At 33.2% G+C, this 15,773-nt stretch overlaps 3 protein-coding genes across 4 annotated transcripts; 2 read left to right on the plus strand and 1 right to left on the minus strand.

Annotated features, from left to right (window-relative positions):
- Window positions 1-1,075: 1,075 nt before the first annotated feature.
- On the minus strand, window positions 1,076-7,432 carry LOC137828173 (UNC-50 family protein). The gene is made up of 10 exons (XM_068634634.2): window positions 7,031-7,432; window positions 6,740-6,807; window positions 6,459-6,484; window positions 4,261-4,351; window positions 3,837-3,932; window positions 3,673-3,741; window positions 3,411-3,469; window positions 3,191-3,313; window positions 1,486-1,557; window positions 1,076-1,408 (listed from the first exon to the last, which is right to left on the minus strand). Exons 1-10 carry the CDS (start codon window positions 7,127-7,129, stop codon window positions 1,344-1,346), a joined length of 768 nt encoding a protein of 255 aa, XP_068490735.1. The 5' UTR covers window positions 7,130-7,432; the 3' UTR covers window positions 1,076-1,343.
- Window positions 7,433-8,618: 1,186 nt separating this feature from the next.
- On the plus strand, window positions 8,619-11,226 carry LOC137830642 (PRKR-interacting protein). Its single transcript, XM_068638101.2, has 2 exons — window positions 8,619-9,115; window positions 10,800-11,226. Exons 1-2 carry the CDS (start codon window positions 8,876-8,878, stop codon window positions 11,073-11,075), a joined length of 516 nt encoding a protein of 171 aa, XP_068494202.1. The 5' UTR covers window positions 8,619-8,875; the 3' UTR covers window positions 11,076-11,226.
- A 743-nt stretch (window positions 11,227-11,969) lies between these two features.
- Window positions 11,970-15,082, plus strand: LOC137828510 (Reticulon family protein). 2 transcript variants are annotated; one of them, XR_016523506.1, is made up of 7 exons: window positions 11,970-12,219; window positions 12,352-12,532; window positions 12,840-12,981; window positions 13,091-13,160; window positions 13,263-13,439; window positions 14,231-14,382; window positions 14,722-15,082. XR_016523506.1 is itself a non-coding variant. In XM_068635115.2 (6 exons), exons 1-5 carry the CDS (start codon window positions 12,168-12,170, stop codon window positions 13,430-13,432), a joined length of 615 nt encoding a protein of 204 aa, XP_068491216.2. In that variant the 5' UTR covers window positions 11,970-12,167; the 3' UTR covers window positions 13,433-13,439; window positions 14,231-14,679. The 2 variants fall into 2 exon arrangements, 1 of the variants encoding a protein (XP_068491216.2); XM_068635115.2 differs by lacking the exon at window positions 14,722-15,082 and having other exon boundaries at window positions 14,231-14,679.
- The last annotated feature ends 691 nt before the right edge of the window (window positions 15,083-15,773 follow it).

The raw sequence follows: 15,773 nt of genomic DNA on the forward strand, positions 1-15,773 counted from the left end.
ATTTGATGATTTGAGAAATTGTATGAGACTTGATGAATTATATTTATTAATTTAAAATTAAAATTATATAGGATTTTTTTATATAGTTAACTTACCCAATTTTTGTGTGTTTGTTTTCTTTAATATGCGATGATCATATAATTACGCAGGAGCTTATGAAGTTATAGGTAATAGAACTTACAAGTGAGTAATCAGAAGATGTGATGCTTTTAAGATAAATGTTTTGTTTTTTTTTTAAACTTTTGTATATATATATATATATATATAATTCCTATGAAAAAGAATACATACAATTATGAGATAATTGTGTATATTCATATTATTTAAATATTGTTTGTTTATGAATAAAAATTAAGGAAGTTACAATTCCTTTAACCCATTCTTCTTTTTAACGGCTATTTAATGCGGTCCTGGTTCTATCTCACTAAAACCAATATTCGGGGCAAAGGAGTCATCAGAGACTGTCTAAGAACTAGCTATAAGCTATTTGACCTAAACCCACGATATTCCCAATTCCCGATGTAGATGATTAAAAGATCCTTGCTCTTACCCTTACTATTCATGCCTAAAACTAAAATATTTCGTAGTTAGACACTCATGCACTTTCGATAGCACCCTATAACCACGCTCGAGTATCTCTACCCAGATGACTCACTCACATCCAAATCTTACACATGCGTAGACATTAAGGTAAACACATATTTTTCAACCATAATTACCCTACTAATTTAAAAATTGAGTTGCGCATTAAAGTAGTTTTATAAGTAGCCCCTACTCGCCATTGAACCACTAAACTCCTCACAGTGAAGCAATATTCAATCAGATAAAATACATAACGAGCACATATCATACATACAAAATGCCCCCGCCCCGGCTTTGATCAGCTCCTCACGAACTCTTACTGGTACCTGGCTTGAGTGGCTTCTAACAACAAGTTAACAATGACTCCTTATGTGACAGGGACTAATGTAGATGGGAAGACCTTTCATTTGCAGAGTAAGTATCTAACCTCATTAAAGAATATATCAATAGAAATTGTTCTTTGTCTGGAGGAATCGGGAGGAAAGCTACGGGATTGACAAAGAAAATTCATTACAATGAGTATATTCATTTGAACAAATATTCTATCTAATAACTGTAAAAAATACACTGACTACCCTGACTTGCTACAGTCCAACTTTGATTGGTAGTAGTATTAGAAGGCCTAAAACGAGACATTGCTGGGCCATTGCATTCTCCAAACAAACAATCAAACATTCATTAAAAGCCTTCTCATGTTGTAGTTTTCCGAATACTCTATAACCTCAAGGACACCGATAGGTCAAAAGTTCTAGCTGGCATGATCATATTTGTCGACTGAAGTACATGTTCATAAAGTATCTAGAGGGATTGAAACCACTTAAAATCACTGCAAATAAGAAAGTGGGTTCAGATGCAATATTAACCCGTCATGAAAGAACAAAAATGGTACCACTCAATACTTACAAATGGGAGAAAGGACAATTACGATGCCAATGGGGTACAGGAAAAAGGTGGTCCTCTCCAAAAAAGGCAGAACTACAACCAACAAATGTTAATCAAATAAATTCAACGGTATTCACAGTTCCCACAAACTCGAAACAAAAATTTGTAGTTTCAGAGTTATACACACTCAGTAAACAATTTTAATGTACATTTATTCAATATGCTGACCACACATCCAACAGACACACGTCATAAGAATTTGTTCTCTACATCATACAAAAGGGACTTTAGAGTAAAAAAACAAAGAAATGGTACTTAGCTGCAGATATTCAATAACGCACAATAACCGATTTCTATAGTATAATTGGCAAGAATTAAAACATAATCACAGCAAATGAACATATTTATGAAGAGCTTAATAAGAGGATCCAGCCTCTATAGCCCTAAGACACTTTTCACGAAAAATACAGCCATACCCGAAGGAAATTACACTAAAAAAGTATTATGAACTGATCTCAACGAGAAATTAACTTACACCAGTGTAAGTTACTATCGTTCTCACACAATCAATAACTTCGTATAAAATGTGAGTTTCATGATCTAACTACTGAATTGTAGCTACTGCCTCCAGTCCTTTCTATAACAATCTTATAAGGGAAGTTTGTCTTGATTATTTTCAGACTTAAATATGTTTAGTCCCTGTAAAATGAGTAACTTTTTTTTTTATCACTTTAAAATTGAAAATCACTAATTTTTCATCCCTTGAATTATGGTAGGCTTATATGTTGAATAAAAGGACGAATGGTCATTCTGTAATAACGCATAATAGTGTTGTGATATAATGTTAGTATATGACATCCCAAAAAAACTCCTAAATAATCAGTAAAATAAACAATATTTATCCATCTTAAAATGAATGCTAGGAACTAAAAATAGGGACTTGAAATTTTGGAGGGATGAAAACTAAAAAAAATATATTATACGTAACTAATACCATAAAATTGTCACATTTTATAAATACTAAAAAATGGTTATTTTAAACTTTATATGGATGAAAAACGAAGTAAATTTTTATAGGGACCGAAATGAAAAACTCACTAATTTTACAGGGATTAAAAACATATTTAGGCCTTATTTTTATGAGTCCCTCCAAGTTGTTTACTGCATTGATTATCATTTTTACAAAACAATCCCTTAAATGGACATGCATTAACTAGGTAGAAACAGATCAAGAAAATGGAATTCCAATGGTTTTAAGGGTAATTATGGAAAAATTACACAAATTGTTTACAAATTTAATGTCATTAACTAACTTACCTATATTCTTTAATTCTTGTGAAGCAGTTAAAATGATCCTATATATAGGACCAAAGATAGTGCATATTGTGAGATTGTTCATGTAAAATCGTATAAAAATTGAATGAAGATAATTAAATGATTCTTACTTTCATATATTTTAAATGTATATAGTACATTAATTAAAATAATTTTGATGTGCATATTCAAGGTATCAAGTAATTATGAATCAATCTAAAATTTTGTATACAACGGATACTTTTAATCTATTGGTGAGTTCTGGGATAAAATAATCTAACAAAAGGGTGTTGAACAGTGTAAAAGTGTGTGCAACTTATACAGTGAGTTCTGGGATAAATACACACACACACACACACATATATATATATAATATAAGTAAAAAAATAATGAGAGAGAGAGAGAAGGTTACCATCATAACCTAGGAAATTTAGATAATGATAGTATGAAGCTCCCACCATGAACAGAAGATTTGACAACAATACTGGAATGAAACCATGAGCCACCAATAGAGGAGATACAAAATAATGGATCACTGTCAAGGGACCAGACATCAGTATCACTCTAATGCAAGATATTGTAGCTTCCTATATCAGCACAGAGTTCACACTAACCAAGGAGTCAGAAATTACCATAGAGCAAAACAAACAATGGGAAGAAAGAGTTGCAGTGTACATCAAATGCATACATCCTTCCATGAAAAACCAAAACAAATATAATCAGCTATCGAAAAATAATTAACAAAATTCTAAGACAAGGGTTCTCAATTCATTTCATTGCTTATCAATTGATCAAACATTTTAAACAAGCATGGCCAAATATCAGAAAATGTTCTCAAAATTCAAGAAGAAAACTAAATTAATACATGAAACAGGCACAACTTCTTGAACTTACCATTCAACACGTTGTTCAACCACATAGCTATTTGGAGCCTCTTCTCGAAGATAAGAATTAGTCAGGAACCTAGAGAATACACGGATAATATGAACCAGTGTTGGTACCAAGATCATGTGATTAAAAAAAAAGGATGTAATAATCACTACAGGAAGTACCCTTACCAACAAAAGGTTGCCAGAAATACACCAGTCAATATAAAGTGGAAAAACAACACTGAGAAGATAACAAGTAGTGCATGGGCAGAACTATGGTCATACCTGAAAATATATTGGAAAATACAATACAAGAAGTTAGTAGAGGCAGAGTGGGAACAAATATAAACTAAAGTTACATAATGAGTAATCCAATAACAATACAAGCTTGGTTCATGATACATGATTTGATAAAATTCAAATACCAAACTCTAAATCAATAGACTGATTTTAAAAAGGAAGTTTTCAAACTATCATCCTTCAGTCAAATAAATTAAATACAAGGATTTATATTAGCTGCATTTGCATACTCTTTCTGTTTTACAAAAGTAAAGTGAATTTTAGCTGCTTGTGCACAAGGAGCCACAACCATCAAATGCTTTAAAAAACTTACGCGGCACAATAAGCCAAAGTTGCAACTGCCAAAAGAAGACTGCAGATCACAACAAATGCTGGGTCATCACGTGCCCATTGATTCTTGGTTTCTAATATCAAACAGTAAGAAGGAAATCAATTAAACAATTTTTTGAAATCACCAAATGAAATTTCCTAATTTGATAAATCAAAGACATCAATTATACAATTAACCCAACAGTTTTTTTTTTTTTTCTGAAACATTTGCATTGTTATGTATCACTAAAATAAGTTGATTTGCAAGCCTAATAATAAGCCAAAGTTCTTCATGACTCATCCTCAAAAGCAGCTCTCTGTGAAAAGATTTAACTCTTGCATTAAAAGGTAATTTTACATGAAAGAAAGGTGAGCTGTGAAATTCTTAAATTCTATCCCATCATTGGTTGCGTCTGTCAGTTGTTGTAAGGAAACACACTCACACTCACACACACATAACACTTATATGCATGTATAAAGTTTATAAGAAATTTGTGAAAAGGGAATGGAATAGTTTGATTAGACCCAAATTAGTCAATAAACAATATTGTTCTTAACTTCTTTTGTTTGAGAAGAAATATTTTCATCCAAAGTGAAATCAGTTGATCAGTCAAGATAAAAGGAGTTTCAGCATAAGGATCAATGAATGATGTCATTGGCATCATTCATTAGTCATGGTCAAGACAAGACCACGAGTCAGTTTGTAAGCCATACAAGTTTAGTGTTCTGGGCAGGGTAATCAAACAGGCTCAACTTCAAACTCATTTCTTTATAGTCTCAACTGGACTCATTAGATTTCCGTTTCTCAAAACTCAAATAGAATCACAAATTAAGTACGGACTCCATGAGTCTGATGTAAGATGCAAATTATGAGCCCAAATTACTGAAAATAATGACAATACCTTGAACTCCCCCTTCAAAACATTGATTTCACATAAAGGGAAACAAAAGAACAAATCCCTTACCCTAGTACCCAGCAAGCCACACTATAAAAATATTTCAGCAATTCATTCATGAACGAAGAAAATATTTTTTTGAAGTATTTAATATCAACTATATTATTATATCATCATCAACCTATTCATTTATTTTATGTATGGACCTATTATGACTAGTGAATGTCAAAGAGCTTGTCACATTCTATTTCTTTAAAAATAAATCCAGGTCCATTTGTGTTGTATCTCATAATCTATCCATGGATCACAGGTGGTTCAAGTCTATACAAGGAAAAGGAGAGAAAGCAAATTGAGGAAAAGAGACTAATCTGGAAAATGGTAAGGGCGAATGTCAATTTATGGGACAACGAAGTGTTCTCAGTCAGGGATTTATGGTAGAATGATGGGTATAATAACAGGATGGGCAGATGGCAAATTTGGTTCGAAAGGGGGATTATATCATAACTGGAGCAAGGGGAATATGTAGGAGGAGAAGGAGGAGATGGAGGCTGGAAAGGCTTCTGCCTCAGAGAAGGGCCGCTACCTGCAGACTAGGGTGTTTGCCAAGTGCACCTTATTTTATACTGTCTAATAGTCTATTTATTAATACTTCACATTGGTTTCTGATTCTAATGTTGTTTAGTTCCACCCAGTGAGTTTTAATACAATTTGAGGTATTTGAGTTTGTTTTTTAATCCCTATCATCCATTCTATTTGTACTTTCAGTCCAGATTCAATGCACATTCTTCGTGTTCCATTATTCAAATATAACCATTAGTAATTCTTCATAGTAATCTATTATGCCGTGCTATACTGAGATGATAAGCACTAGAGCACTATTCTATTGCCTATTTTCTATTGTCCACTGCTTAAGTTTGAACCTTTCATTTTGCCCCATGACAAACTTTGTACTCTTCCTCATTACTATGAGGAGTTTTACTTACATTTTATATTAGGCCTACAAGTCAAGTTTATGGATTCTCCAAAAGTTTATATATAAACTCTGAGTTTGACAATCTACCACTAAATGCATTTCCAATCTGACACTGCATGTAAGATACTTACACCAATGACAAATATTTATTATCCCTGGGAACATATCACAAGCATCTAGCCTAATGTACTATAAATTATTGCAAACAAATGCTAGCTAAGGAACTTGGCCTAGCAAAACAGAAGCTCAATAAACACTGGTGAACCAATCACTATGAAAAAACATGCACCAATAAATCAAAAGAATAAAAATATTCACAAAACATAGACTTACGTTTGTGATATTTAGTATGCTGATAGCTGCATCCGTTGGACAGTTCCATTCCAAGAACAACATCAAAAAAGCATTCAGAGAACCAGATATAGAAAATTTCAAATACACACAAAGCAGAAGGGTTAATCTCGACCAAGAATCATGAGAATACACAATATTAATGTCCCATAAAATTGAATTCACATTGCTATTGCGTTAGATCATGGTGACAAAACGCGAATTTCATTGCTAACAGCAAGGGGAAGGACAGACAGAAGATTATTTAATGTACATATACTTACACAACTTTCGGTGACGTACATAGATGAAGCATTTGCCAAAAAGTGTATTCAATATCCATTTGTTGCCACTACAAGAATAACAAACGAATCAGCACAGCACAGTTCAACCTATTCCATTTAGAACCGTAACATTGAGAAATTGAGCAACAAATTGGCTTACACGGCGGGTAATTTAAGCAATGGCATTTAGGATGTGAAAACGAAAGGAAGAGATAAAAGCAAGAATTGGATCTTAGAATGGAGCGCGAAGTAAATCTAGGAAATCGGAAAATTAAAGGAAGAGATCGGAACCTTGATGATTCTGCGGAGGTAGGGAAGCAGCATGGGATTATTAGGTCGAGAGGAAGAAGAGGAAGAAGAAGAACGTCCTTTGGAAGCTGTGGGTAACATCTTCGGCTTCGGTGACTCCTTCTCTTCTCGATTCCTTTACCTCTTCTTCTGAAAACGATTCACGATTCAATTATTCTTTGTGGTGCTGTTATGTGTTGTTGATTGCGATCTCTTTCTGTTTTTCTCTCCGGTAGCTACCTCGAACTCTCTCTCACAGATGCGAGATGGGATGGCCAAGGACTGAAAGGTAAAACGACTACACCACCAACCTGGGCCGATTTCAATTTCGGTACTGGGCTCTAATTACTTTCTGACCCACTCTATTTTACGGACAAAAAACCCTTCGCAAATCATATCATATACAGAGATGCATACATATTATTCATTCTTTTATTTCGATTATAGAATGAGTTTGAAGAAAAAAAAACGTGAGGAAAATAAATTTGATTGAATTAAGATAATAGAGTAAAAAATAAAAGTTAAATTATTTAAACATTAAACATTATATGTCAAATAGGTAATAAATGATAAAAAAACAGAAATTATTAAAAGAAAATTAGTATTGTTTAATAAAGTAAAATGACTAAATATAAGTGTCAAGTATAAGCAAAAAAGTGTACATTCTAAACAACATGTACTTTTTTTATAAGTTAACCATATATAATGTAATTTTTTTAATTATTAAATATTTGTAGATTAATTATTTAATATTGTAAAATTATTTACATTTTACATGACCGCGAATTGAAACAGTACATAAGCATTGCACTAAATATTTAAAAGATTTTTTTTATAATTATTTTTACCTAGTTTAAGCGGGAATGTTTCTTGTAAAAATAAAACATTCAAATTTTACCGAACACTTTCAAATTTCACAAATTGTAACTTAGGCATACTTTTAATTAATATAAAATGTCAATAAATTTATTAGAAAATGAGTAAAATAATTAGAAACTATTTTGTTCTGATCTGTTTTTAATAAACAATTCGGTACTCAGTTCTAATTAAATAATCAATACAAATTTAAGTTTTTTTTTTCAATAATAGTTTTGATACAAAATATCTATCGAAAGAATAATTAATACAATTCGCTATAGATATTTTTTTAATATGATTTATTTTATTCATAAACATCACCCAGATTTAAATTGAATCACTTAGTTTAAAAAAATTATCCATCTAGTTATATATAACTATTATAATTAAATTTTGTTTTAATTATATGTAAGAAAATAGATAAATTTTTAAAACTAAATGATGCTTAGAATTTTGGTAATAATTATGGATAGAATAGACTAAGAACGTAACCTTACTTCATTAGTATACATTTTTTTGGTAAGATGTTTGGATTAGGAGTCCAGTAAAATACATACACTTCACATATTAATTAACTAATATTTTCATTATATTTTATTTATTTTTTAATTTAAAATATTATTATAATAGTTTGTTAAGTATATATATATTTTAATTTTTTGGATGTTAAAAAAATCTTTTTCCTTGGATTAGGGAGTAGAACAAAAATTAAGAAACTTAGGAGAAAGATAGTAGAAACAAAATTCCTGAAATTTTGAAAATCATCACTATTTAAAATCCATCTTCGAATGAAATTGTGAAATGCCCCGAATTGAAGAGGGCATTGGGATTTTGAGATTGAGAGAAGAACCGACCCAACCACGTTATTTCCTCTGTCCCGTGCAATTTGAAGGGTTTGAAGAACAACTGTTTGGAATTAGGGTCTGAAGAACAACTAAATTAACATTGACTGCAGAATTAGGGTTCCGGCCTAAAGTGAAAATCCCCAAAATGTCGACGGGCAAACCCAGAGACAGTGATTTTCAGATGGTCCCAGCGCCAGGAACTTCGAAGCCGCCCCTCCCGCCAGCAGCAGCATCGACTGCGATAGTGGAATATACTCCGGTCGTTTTCAAGGAGGAAGAGGAGGACCTAGAAGTCAAGCTCCGACGGATTATCGACAATGTTCCCGTTCGTGTTAGCAACACTTCCGGTAGTTCCGCCGGTTCAGGATCCGGCGACTTCCATCAGGTACAATTGCTTTTCCTTTATCTTAAATAAAATTTCTCTTGTGCTTGAGTTAGCTCCAGACATAAAAATTGCTCGCGATTGATGATGGGTTACGGTATTTTTTCTTTTTTTAATTGAGGATATAGCTTTGCCTGCTTATAAATTATCATTCGTTGGTTTTTGGATTCAAACGAGATAGCGAAAGCAATTTAAGGTGATACCCCGATTGAATGTGATTTTAGTGATGATACCCTTACAACACGTTGCGTTCGGAGAGTGTTTAGGAAAGACTCTGTATTTAGTGGAACTGTAGAAGTTCCATGAGATGGTGCACGCGAGGTGTCTTGTTGGTTAACAAGTGCCAGGTTGAGATGGCAGGATTTAAATTATTTGAAATAAAGCTGGCCTTATGACTATGGAAACTCAAAGAAAACCGTGTTTTTGAGTGTTTAACAATTTGCTAATCTCCTATTTGGTGATTAAACTTAGAAAACTTATTAACCGTTATTATAGAGTAAAATAGTGGTTCGTTTTTAGAAGTTGGATGTGAACTGCTTGGAAAAGCCATCATACTTCAATGTTGTGAGGTTTATTTACTCGTGGACGACTTCTGGATTTACCCACTACAACTGATAATTTGATTTTGAATGTAACAGCCTAATGCATAAACTTACCAGAAATTGGATTATCAAGGGCACACAACTTGCTCATTGTATTTTTTAAAAGCTATCTTGTTATTGAATTTCATTAACATTGTTGTCGAACTCTTTAGAGTTAACTTGTAGACTCACGAGTTTATGGTTCCAGGGAGAGAAAATAGTTAACTTGTTGTTCAACCTTTTTCAGGACAAACACAAGCAAACATGTTAAACTCGTGTAAAATTGCATATAGTTGAGTTGGGAAACTAGTCCATGAATTTAAATCAATTGTAATTTCTGTTCCATGGTGACAGTGTTTTACTAGAGGTAAAATGATTTGAAGGAATTAACTCCTTGAAATGTTTTCTTATAGAAATGTGTGTTTTTATGAAATACTATATGATTTAGTCATTTATATAGTTTGATCGTATATAATGCTAATGTACTACACATTTTACTATTGTTGTTTTCTACATTGTTTTATTATGGGGTTGAGTGTTTGGTAAGTCAAGAATATTATGTTATGCATGGTAATGGATTTTATATACATTTTATGTTAAGTATTTTCTTGCAAGCTTACGAGACAAGCTTACATAAGTTGCACAAGTTTATCTCAACTTGACAACCTTGTCCGTTAATATTAAGGCATCCTTTCATGCACTTGATGTGTCTTGCCCTGAGTTATGTTCTTCGGACTTCTATGTGTGGAATATCTTATAATTTTTTATTTTATAATATAGTCCTGCATTCTGAAGTGCTTACTCACACACTTGGGTTCATCTAACTAGTGATGGCCCAGTTTATATAAGCTGCTAGCATGTGTGTGTGAGCTTTACTAAGATGAAAGTCAAGCTCTGTCGAGTTCACCAGTGCTTTATAGAGAAATTAGACGAGGAAGCTTTTAGAAGGTTGTGGTTCATTTTATTTTCTTCTCCTTTGCTAAGAAGTGCGGATTTAAACTGGCATGATATCTGGGTTTATTCTGTTTGTGTCAATTAATTGGTAAGGTGATGGATATGTTGATCTGATTGTTATTGTTATGTTCTTCATGTTCTGTTTCTGACAGTATCGGCAGATGAGACGCAAGGAGCAAGATCGTCTTGCAAGGATGGAAGTAGATTACCAGAGAAGAAAAGAGTTGGCTGAATTTAGTTTGAGAAGGGAGGAAAGATTAAAAGCAGCCGAGGAAAGGACAGCAAAGAAGCGAGCAAAGCGTCAAAAGAAGAAGCAAAAGAAAAAGGAGAAGAAGATAAAACTAGATGCCGAAGGAGAACAGCAGCGAGAGAAACAAGAGTCTTCGAGTGATGGAGACTCGGACAACAATGAGGAGTCAGCACTTTGAAACAAGCTTTGGTGGTAGGTGGGCATATCTGGCTTAGTTAAAACACCGGCATGACTCCGGGTTCTCATTATTTGTATCCCTAGTGTGATTTTTGTGGTACTTTGTTCGAAAGGGATTTCAAGCAAGAAAAATGATGCAGTTAGAAAACAAATCTTACAAGCTTATTCAAAAATTGCAACTCTTTGAATTTAGTGATGTAGTAAATGGTAACACACGAAATGTTGCACAAATCAACGTAGCGAGAAACAAATGAGTTGCTACAAGGAGAAACAAATGAATTGGTACAAGGAGAAACAACATATAAGAAAAGAAAATCTTTTAACTTTTTTTATTAACAAAAAAAAGTATGAGAATAGGGCTTATTACTCATATTTATACCAAAAACATTTTATAAGTGATTTTTTTTTATAATTCCAATGAGATTTTTTAAAACTTGTTCTAAAATTGTGTTTCTAAATTATAATTTTTAATCGCATTTTTCAAAATTAGTGCTGAACTTAAATATTTGTAACTATCTTCCTTCATAATGGTATAACTAAGTTTTAGAGAATAATTTCTCACCTTACCCTTCAAATTCGATTAGACTAATATTTCAGATTCTAAGTTTCTAGAAATAATTAATTAGTCTCTGATTTTACAAAAGAAAATATATCATTTGCCTCTTTTCATCTTATTTTTTATTATCATTTTACAACAAAAAATAAAGTGCTTGCTTTGTAAATTCATATACTAAGGAAAAAAATACTATACGCATCACAATTTCTTATACCCTATGTTGTAATGTCGACATCACCATTATCACGAAAATAAAGAGTTTTACTGTGTAAGTGTACATAAATTAATATTTATTCTCTAAAATGCATATTTTTCATCGTAAAAAAAGACATCAATGGTATCTATTCCATTTGATGGGCCAGCAGGCCCAGGCCCAGGCCCAGCCCAGTATAGAGGGACATTAGAACTAAGAAGAATGGCGTTTTCGTCTTGTGCAGTAGATGAGCAAAAACGAAAGAAAGAGGCAGCGTAACTGTAATCGCACTGTTACTAGTATCTGTAGTTTTTTACTGGCACCGCACAACTTCCCCAATCACCATGGGAGATTCTCAACGGATTTCCGTTCACCGCCTTCTCGGCGACGGCTTAGGTTCTCTCTCTTTCCGATTTCGTTCAATCTCACCGATCCTTTACACGTAGTTACAATCAACGGTGTAATCTGATAGTAAAGAATATCTGAGTTGATTTTTTCTCTCATTCTATTTGATTATGCGAATGGCAGTTGCTGATGTGGTGTTGTGGAAGAATTGGCGTGGAGCGGCGGCGCTGCTCGTATCTGCTTCCACGTTGTGGTACCTGTTCGAGCGAGCCGGTTACAATTTCTTGTCCTTCGTCGCCAATGTCTTCTTGCTTCTCGTCCTCATTCTCTTTTTCTGGGCCAAAGCTGCTAACCTTCTCAATAGGTATTTTTTTACTTCCTCCAAATCATCTTGCGTTTCCAGGATTAAGGTCTCCGCTAGATTCGTGTGCTTGATTTCTGTTATATAAGTTTTAAACTGTTCATCATTGGATTGAAAATAATTTCGTTTCTAGAAAATGAATTTATTGCATATAAATGCTTCGTTGACTGTTCTGAATATTTATGTACTTGAAAATTGGAATGACGGTGAGAAGAATGCCGAGTCACACTAAATATGTTGTAGTGGAGTGGTGAATTTACTTTCTTTCTTTTTTCATTCGAAGTTGATTTGAGTTTGTTTAATGTCGCAGACCTCTTCCTCCTCTCCCCGATCTGGAGATCTCGGAGGAAACTGTTGCCAGGGTTGCTGATGCAGTGCAAATTTGGATGAACCGGGCTTTGACAGTTGCACATGGCATAGCGATTGAGAGGAATTTGCTGCTTTGCCTCCAGGTATGGTTTTATATTTTCATCTTATCCTTGTTTCATCCCGATTTCTTTGAATATACATTGGGTACAGAGTTTTATGTTGACACTTCTTTATGTGAACTTGCTGAATCAGGTTGTTGGTGGATTGTGGGCAATATCTCTCATTGGTAGTTTTTTCAACTTTTTGACTTTGATCTATATTTGTAAGTTCAATGCTTCTGTGGCTTTTCAATGTTCAGGCTATCTTTTATGAAACTCTCTTGGTTGGCATTCATTTGCTAATATTTCAATAACTTTCTGGACAGGTGTTCTTCTTAGCTTGTCCCTTCCTGTATTGTATGACAAGTACCAGGACCAAGTTGACGACAGATTGTGTGTTATATATGGGAATATTCAGACTCGATATAAAAAAATTCACAGTATTGTTTTAAGCAAGTTTCCAAAACATTCAAACAAAGAAAAGAAGGCGCAGTAGGAACACAGTAAGAGCATTCTATTCCTTGACGTGTATTTGATGCTAGTAGTTACTGAAAAGCGTATCTTAGCTATGTTTTTCAGCAATTTGTCTACTGAATGATTCAATGTCTATGACTCTACTCTCATTATCAATGTAACTTATTACAATTCTGCCTGTGGAAGAGTTTTCAATTTGTGTCTCGGTATGATTCTACTGTTATTATCAATTGTTATTATCTATTTGTGTCTCGGTAACTTTCTTCAGCAGAAAACTTTTTGTTTAGCAGCTCTCTACTTAAGAGAGCAATTTCAGTAGCATCTCTACTTTAAGACAGAAAACTCTTTTGTATGACATCTCTCTATTGTCTGTTCTGGCACCCCCTCAAAGTCAATAAAATACAATTTGCATATATTTCAACACTACTATTTGGTTCTAATGGGTGGTGTTCTCCTGTGTTAGCTTTTGGTGAGTTTCTATGTCAATTAAAGTTGTCATCGGAAAAGTTATATATGCCTTGAAGCTGAAATAACTAGTCATTAGTGATCGCAGAAAGGTGTAAAAGAACTCCAAAAAGGGTATATTTTGCGGAATAAAGTTGTACTGCATAAAATTTGTAATTCGTATTTTCTGGTAGTTATATCATATTTGTGCAAATTCCATTTGTAGTTTTTAAGGAGACACTTTTTTTGTATAACTTATTCAACAAGTAATTTAATTTTTTTTATGAGCAATATACATTATACCTTCACTCTGCAGAAAAAACCTTTAAACAGCTCAGCTGAAATTTTTGGTTAATGTTTTCCGTTTGAAATTCAGGGTGCAAATGGATGAGTGAAGTCTAGTTAGGAGCGTACGATGAAGTGCTTGAGGTTTGAAATTTCTTTTTGCTGGGATGCTATCGCTCTGTTGATTGGTTAGATGGTATGTTTATTCTTCAGAATCAGGATTGACCAATAGCTTTGACGTAGGTGCGTATTCTCTTGTGATTTTCTATGTAGCACTTGGAAGAGGCTTTGTGTGAACTTTTATCAATGGGTATATTGCCCTAGTTAAATTTTACTTGGATAAGATTATGAGAGGGTAAAAGTTAGAAAGAAAGGACATGGAGAATTTGTATGCATTATGGTTTTTTGCCACAAAAAAGATTTGGGTTGGGTGGGTTATATAATGTACTGCTGAATTGTTTACTTAGGACTTGGGGAGTAACGTCATAATTGTTCTTACAAGAGTCGAGATAACCTTAAAAGAATGATGTTTCTCTTCAACTTACTTTCTGTACCTACTCGTGTTTTCGGTTCTCCAAATAGGCCAACGTGTCTTCTTCGGGCTTCCTTGTTCGAGAGGGGGTAAAGTGCATAACAAAGACACTTCGAATCCGACGATGTCAGCAAAGCTTATTGATAGTATAGTAAGTGTGCAATAAATGAACATAGCATATCTCTAAATGTCAACCTATTTATAGTATTTTAATTGGTCTTTTTTATCTAGATGAACTTATATTAACTCAATCCAAAAGCTTTAATGTATTATTAGTGGTCTATTAAGCTTAGTAAAAATACAACACTGGAAAAAATAATGAAAACAAATGTCTCGGAGTGTTCTTGCTAATTATATTTTGTTCATTGAGTACATTTGAATCGAATACATACATCATCAGTGAGTGTGCTATTCCTCTTTTAATGATTCCCAAAAGTAATTCAGTTCTCTTAGCTGGGAATATATTATTGAATCACTTTGAAAGTTTAGTCTCTACTTATAACTAAAATCAAACAAGGAGAAAGCTTTCTAATGGCTCAAACTAGGGAATGATATACGTAGAGTAATGCACAATTTTGGTTTTTTTTTAAAGGAGTATATTTTGGAACCTGGCTTGCTTTTGTTGAATTTCTTGAAACTCAGAAGTTAATGCCACGGCTCAAAGAAAAAAAGGATGGAAAAGGAACAAATTCATTTTGGTTTTATACCCATGCAATGTATGTCACGAGTTACAAGTAATTTTGTACAGCTTTAAAGTTGATGAAAAATACAATCACAAGGAGTAACTTGTGAGTATTTTTTTTAGGTTGATTTAAATGGCATTGTCATTCGTAGTTGGTAATTACACTCCCTAGCAGCGTGGGAAAATAATTTAGTAGATATATAGACTTTGCCAAATTCATCTCGGTCAATTGCTTCGGTACCATGCACCAAATTGCCTTCTGTAGTTTTTAAATAGGTTTGGGGAAAACAACTCAAAATGTATTTGAGTTTCTAAAACACTTTTCCGAATTTTGGAATCTCTTTTCCAAAATATTTTTTGGATTTTATTTTCTGTTTTTTTTAATATAAATTTGTATTTTAAATGGTTTTTTCATAATCA

The sequence above is a fragment of the Phaseolus vulgaris genome, chromosome 7 (genome assembly GCF_051622355.1).
Source record: "Phaseolus vulgaris cultivar YP4 chromosome 7, ASM5162235v1, whole genome shotgun sequence".
NCBI classification, from domain to species: domain Eukaryota; kingdom Viridiplantae; phylum Streptophyta; class Magnoliopsida; order Fabales; family Fabaceae; genus Phaseolus; species Phaseolus vulgaris.

What these genes read in the sequence shown, in the direction of transcription:
- LOC137828173 (XM_068634634.2), bottom strand. Translation starts at nt 7,129, where the DNA reads ATGTTACCCACAGCTTCCAAAGGACGTTCTTCTTCTTCCTCTTCTTCC. An exon ending in ACTTTGGCTTATTGTGCCGC is followed by an intron (nt 3,933 to 4,260) that starts GTAAGTTTTTTA and finishes ATATATTTTCAG; the next exon opens with GTATGACCATAGTTCTGCCC. An exon ending in ATTGTTTGTTTTGCTCTATG is followed by an intron (nt 3,314 to 3,410) that starts GTAATTTCTGAC and finishes GTCCCTTGACAG; the next exon opens with TGATCCATTATTTTGTATCT.
- LOC137828510 (XM_068635115.2), top strand. Translation starts at nt 12,168, where the DNA reads ATGGGAGATTCTCAACGGATTTCCGTTCACCGCCTTCTCGGCGACGGC. An exon ending in GCTGCTAACCTTCTCAATAG is followed by an intron (nt 12,533 to 12,839) that starts GTATTTTTTTAC and finishes TTAATGTCGCAG; the next exon opens with ACCTCTTCCTCCTCTCCCCG. An exon ending in ATTTGCTGCTTTGCCTCCAG is followed by an intron (nt 12,982 to 13,090) that starts GTATGGTTTTAT and finishes TTGCTGAATCAG; the next exon opens with GTTGTTGGTGGATTGTGGGC.
- LOC137830642 (XM_068638101.2), top strand. Translation starts at nt 8,876, where the DNA reads ATGTCGACGGGCAAACCCAGAGACAGTGATTTTCAGATGGTCCCAGCG. An exon ending in GATCCGGCGACTTCCATCAG is followed by an intron (nt 9,116 to 10,799) that starts GTACAATTGCTT and finishes TGTTTCTGACAG; the next exon opens with TATCGGCAGATGAGACGCAA.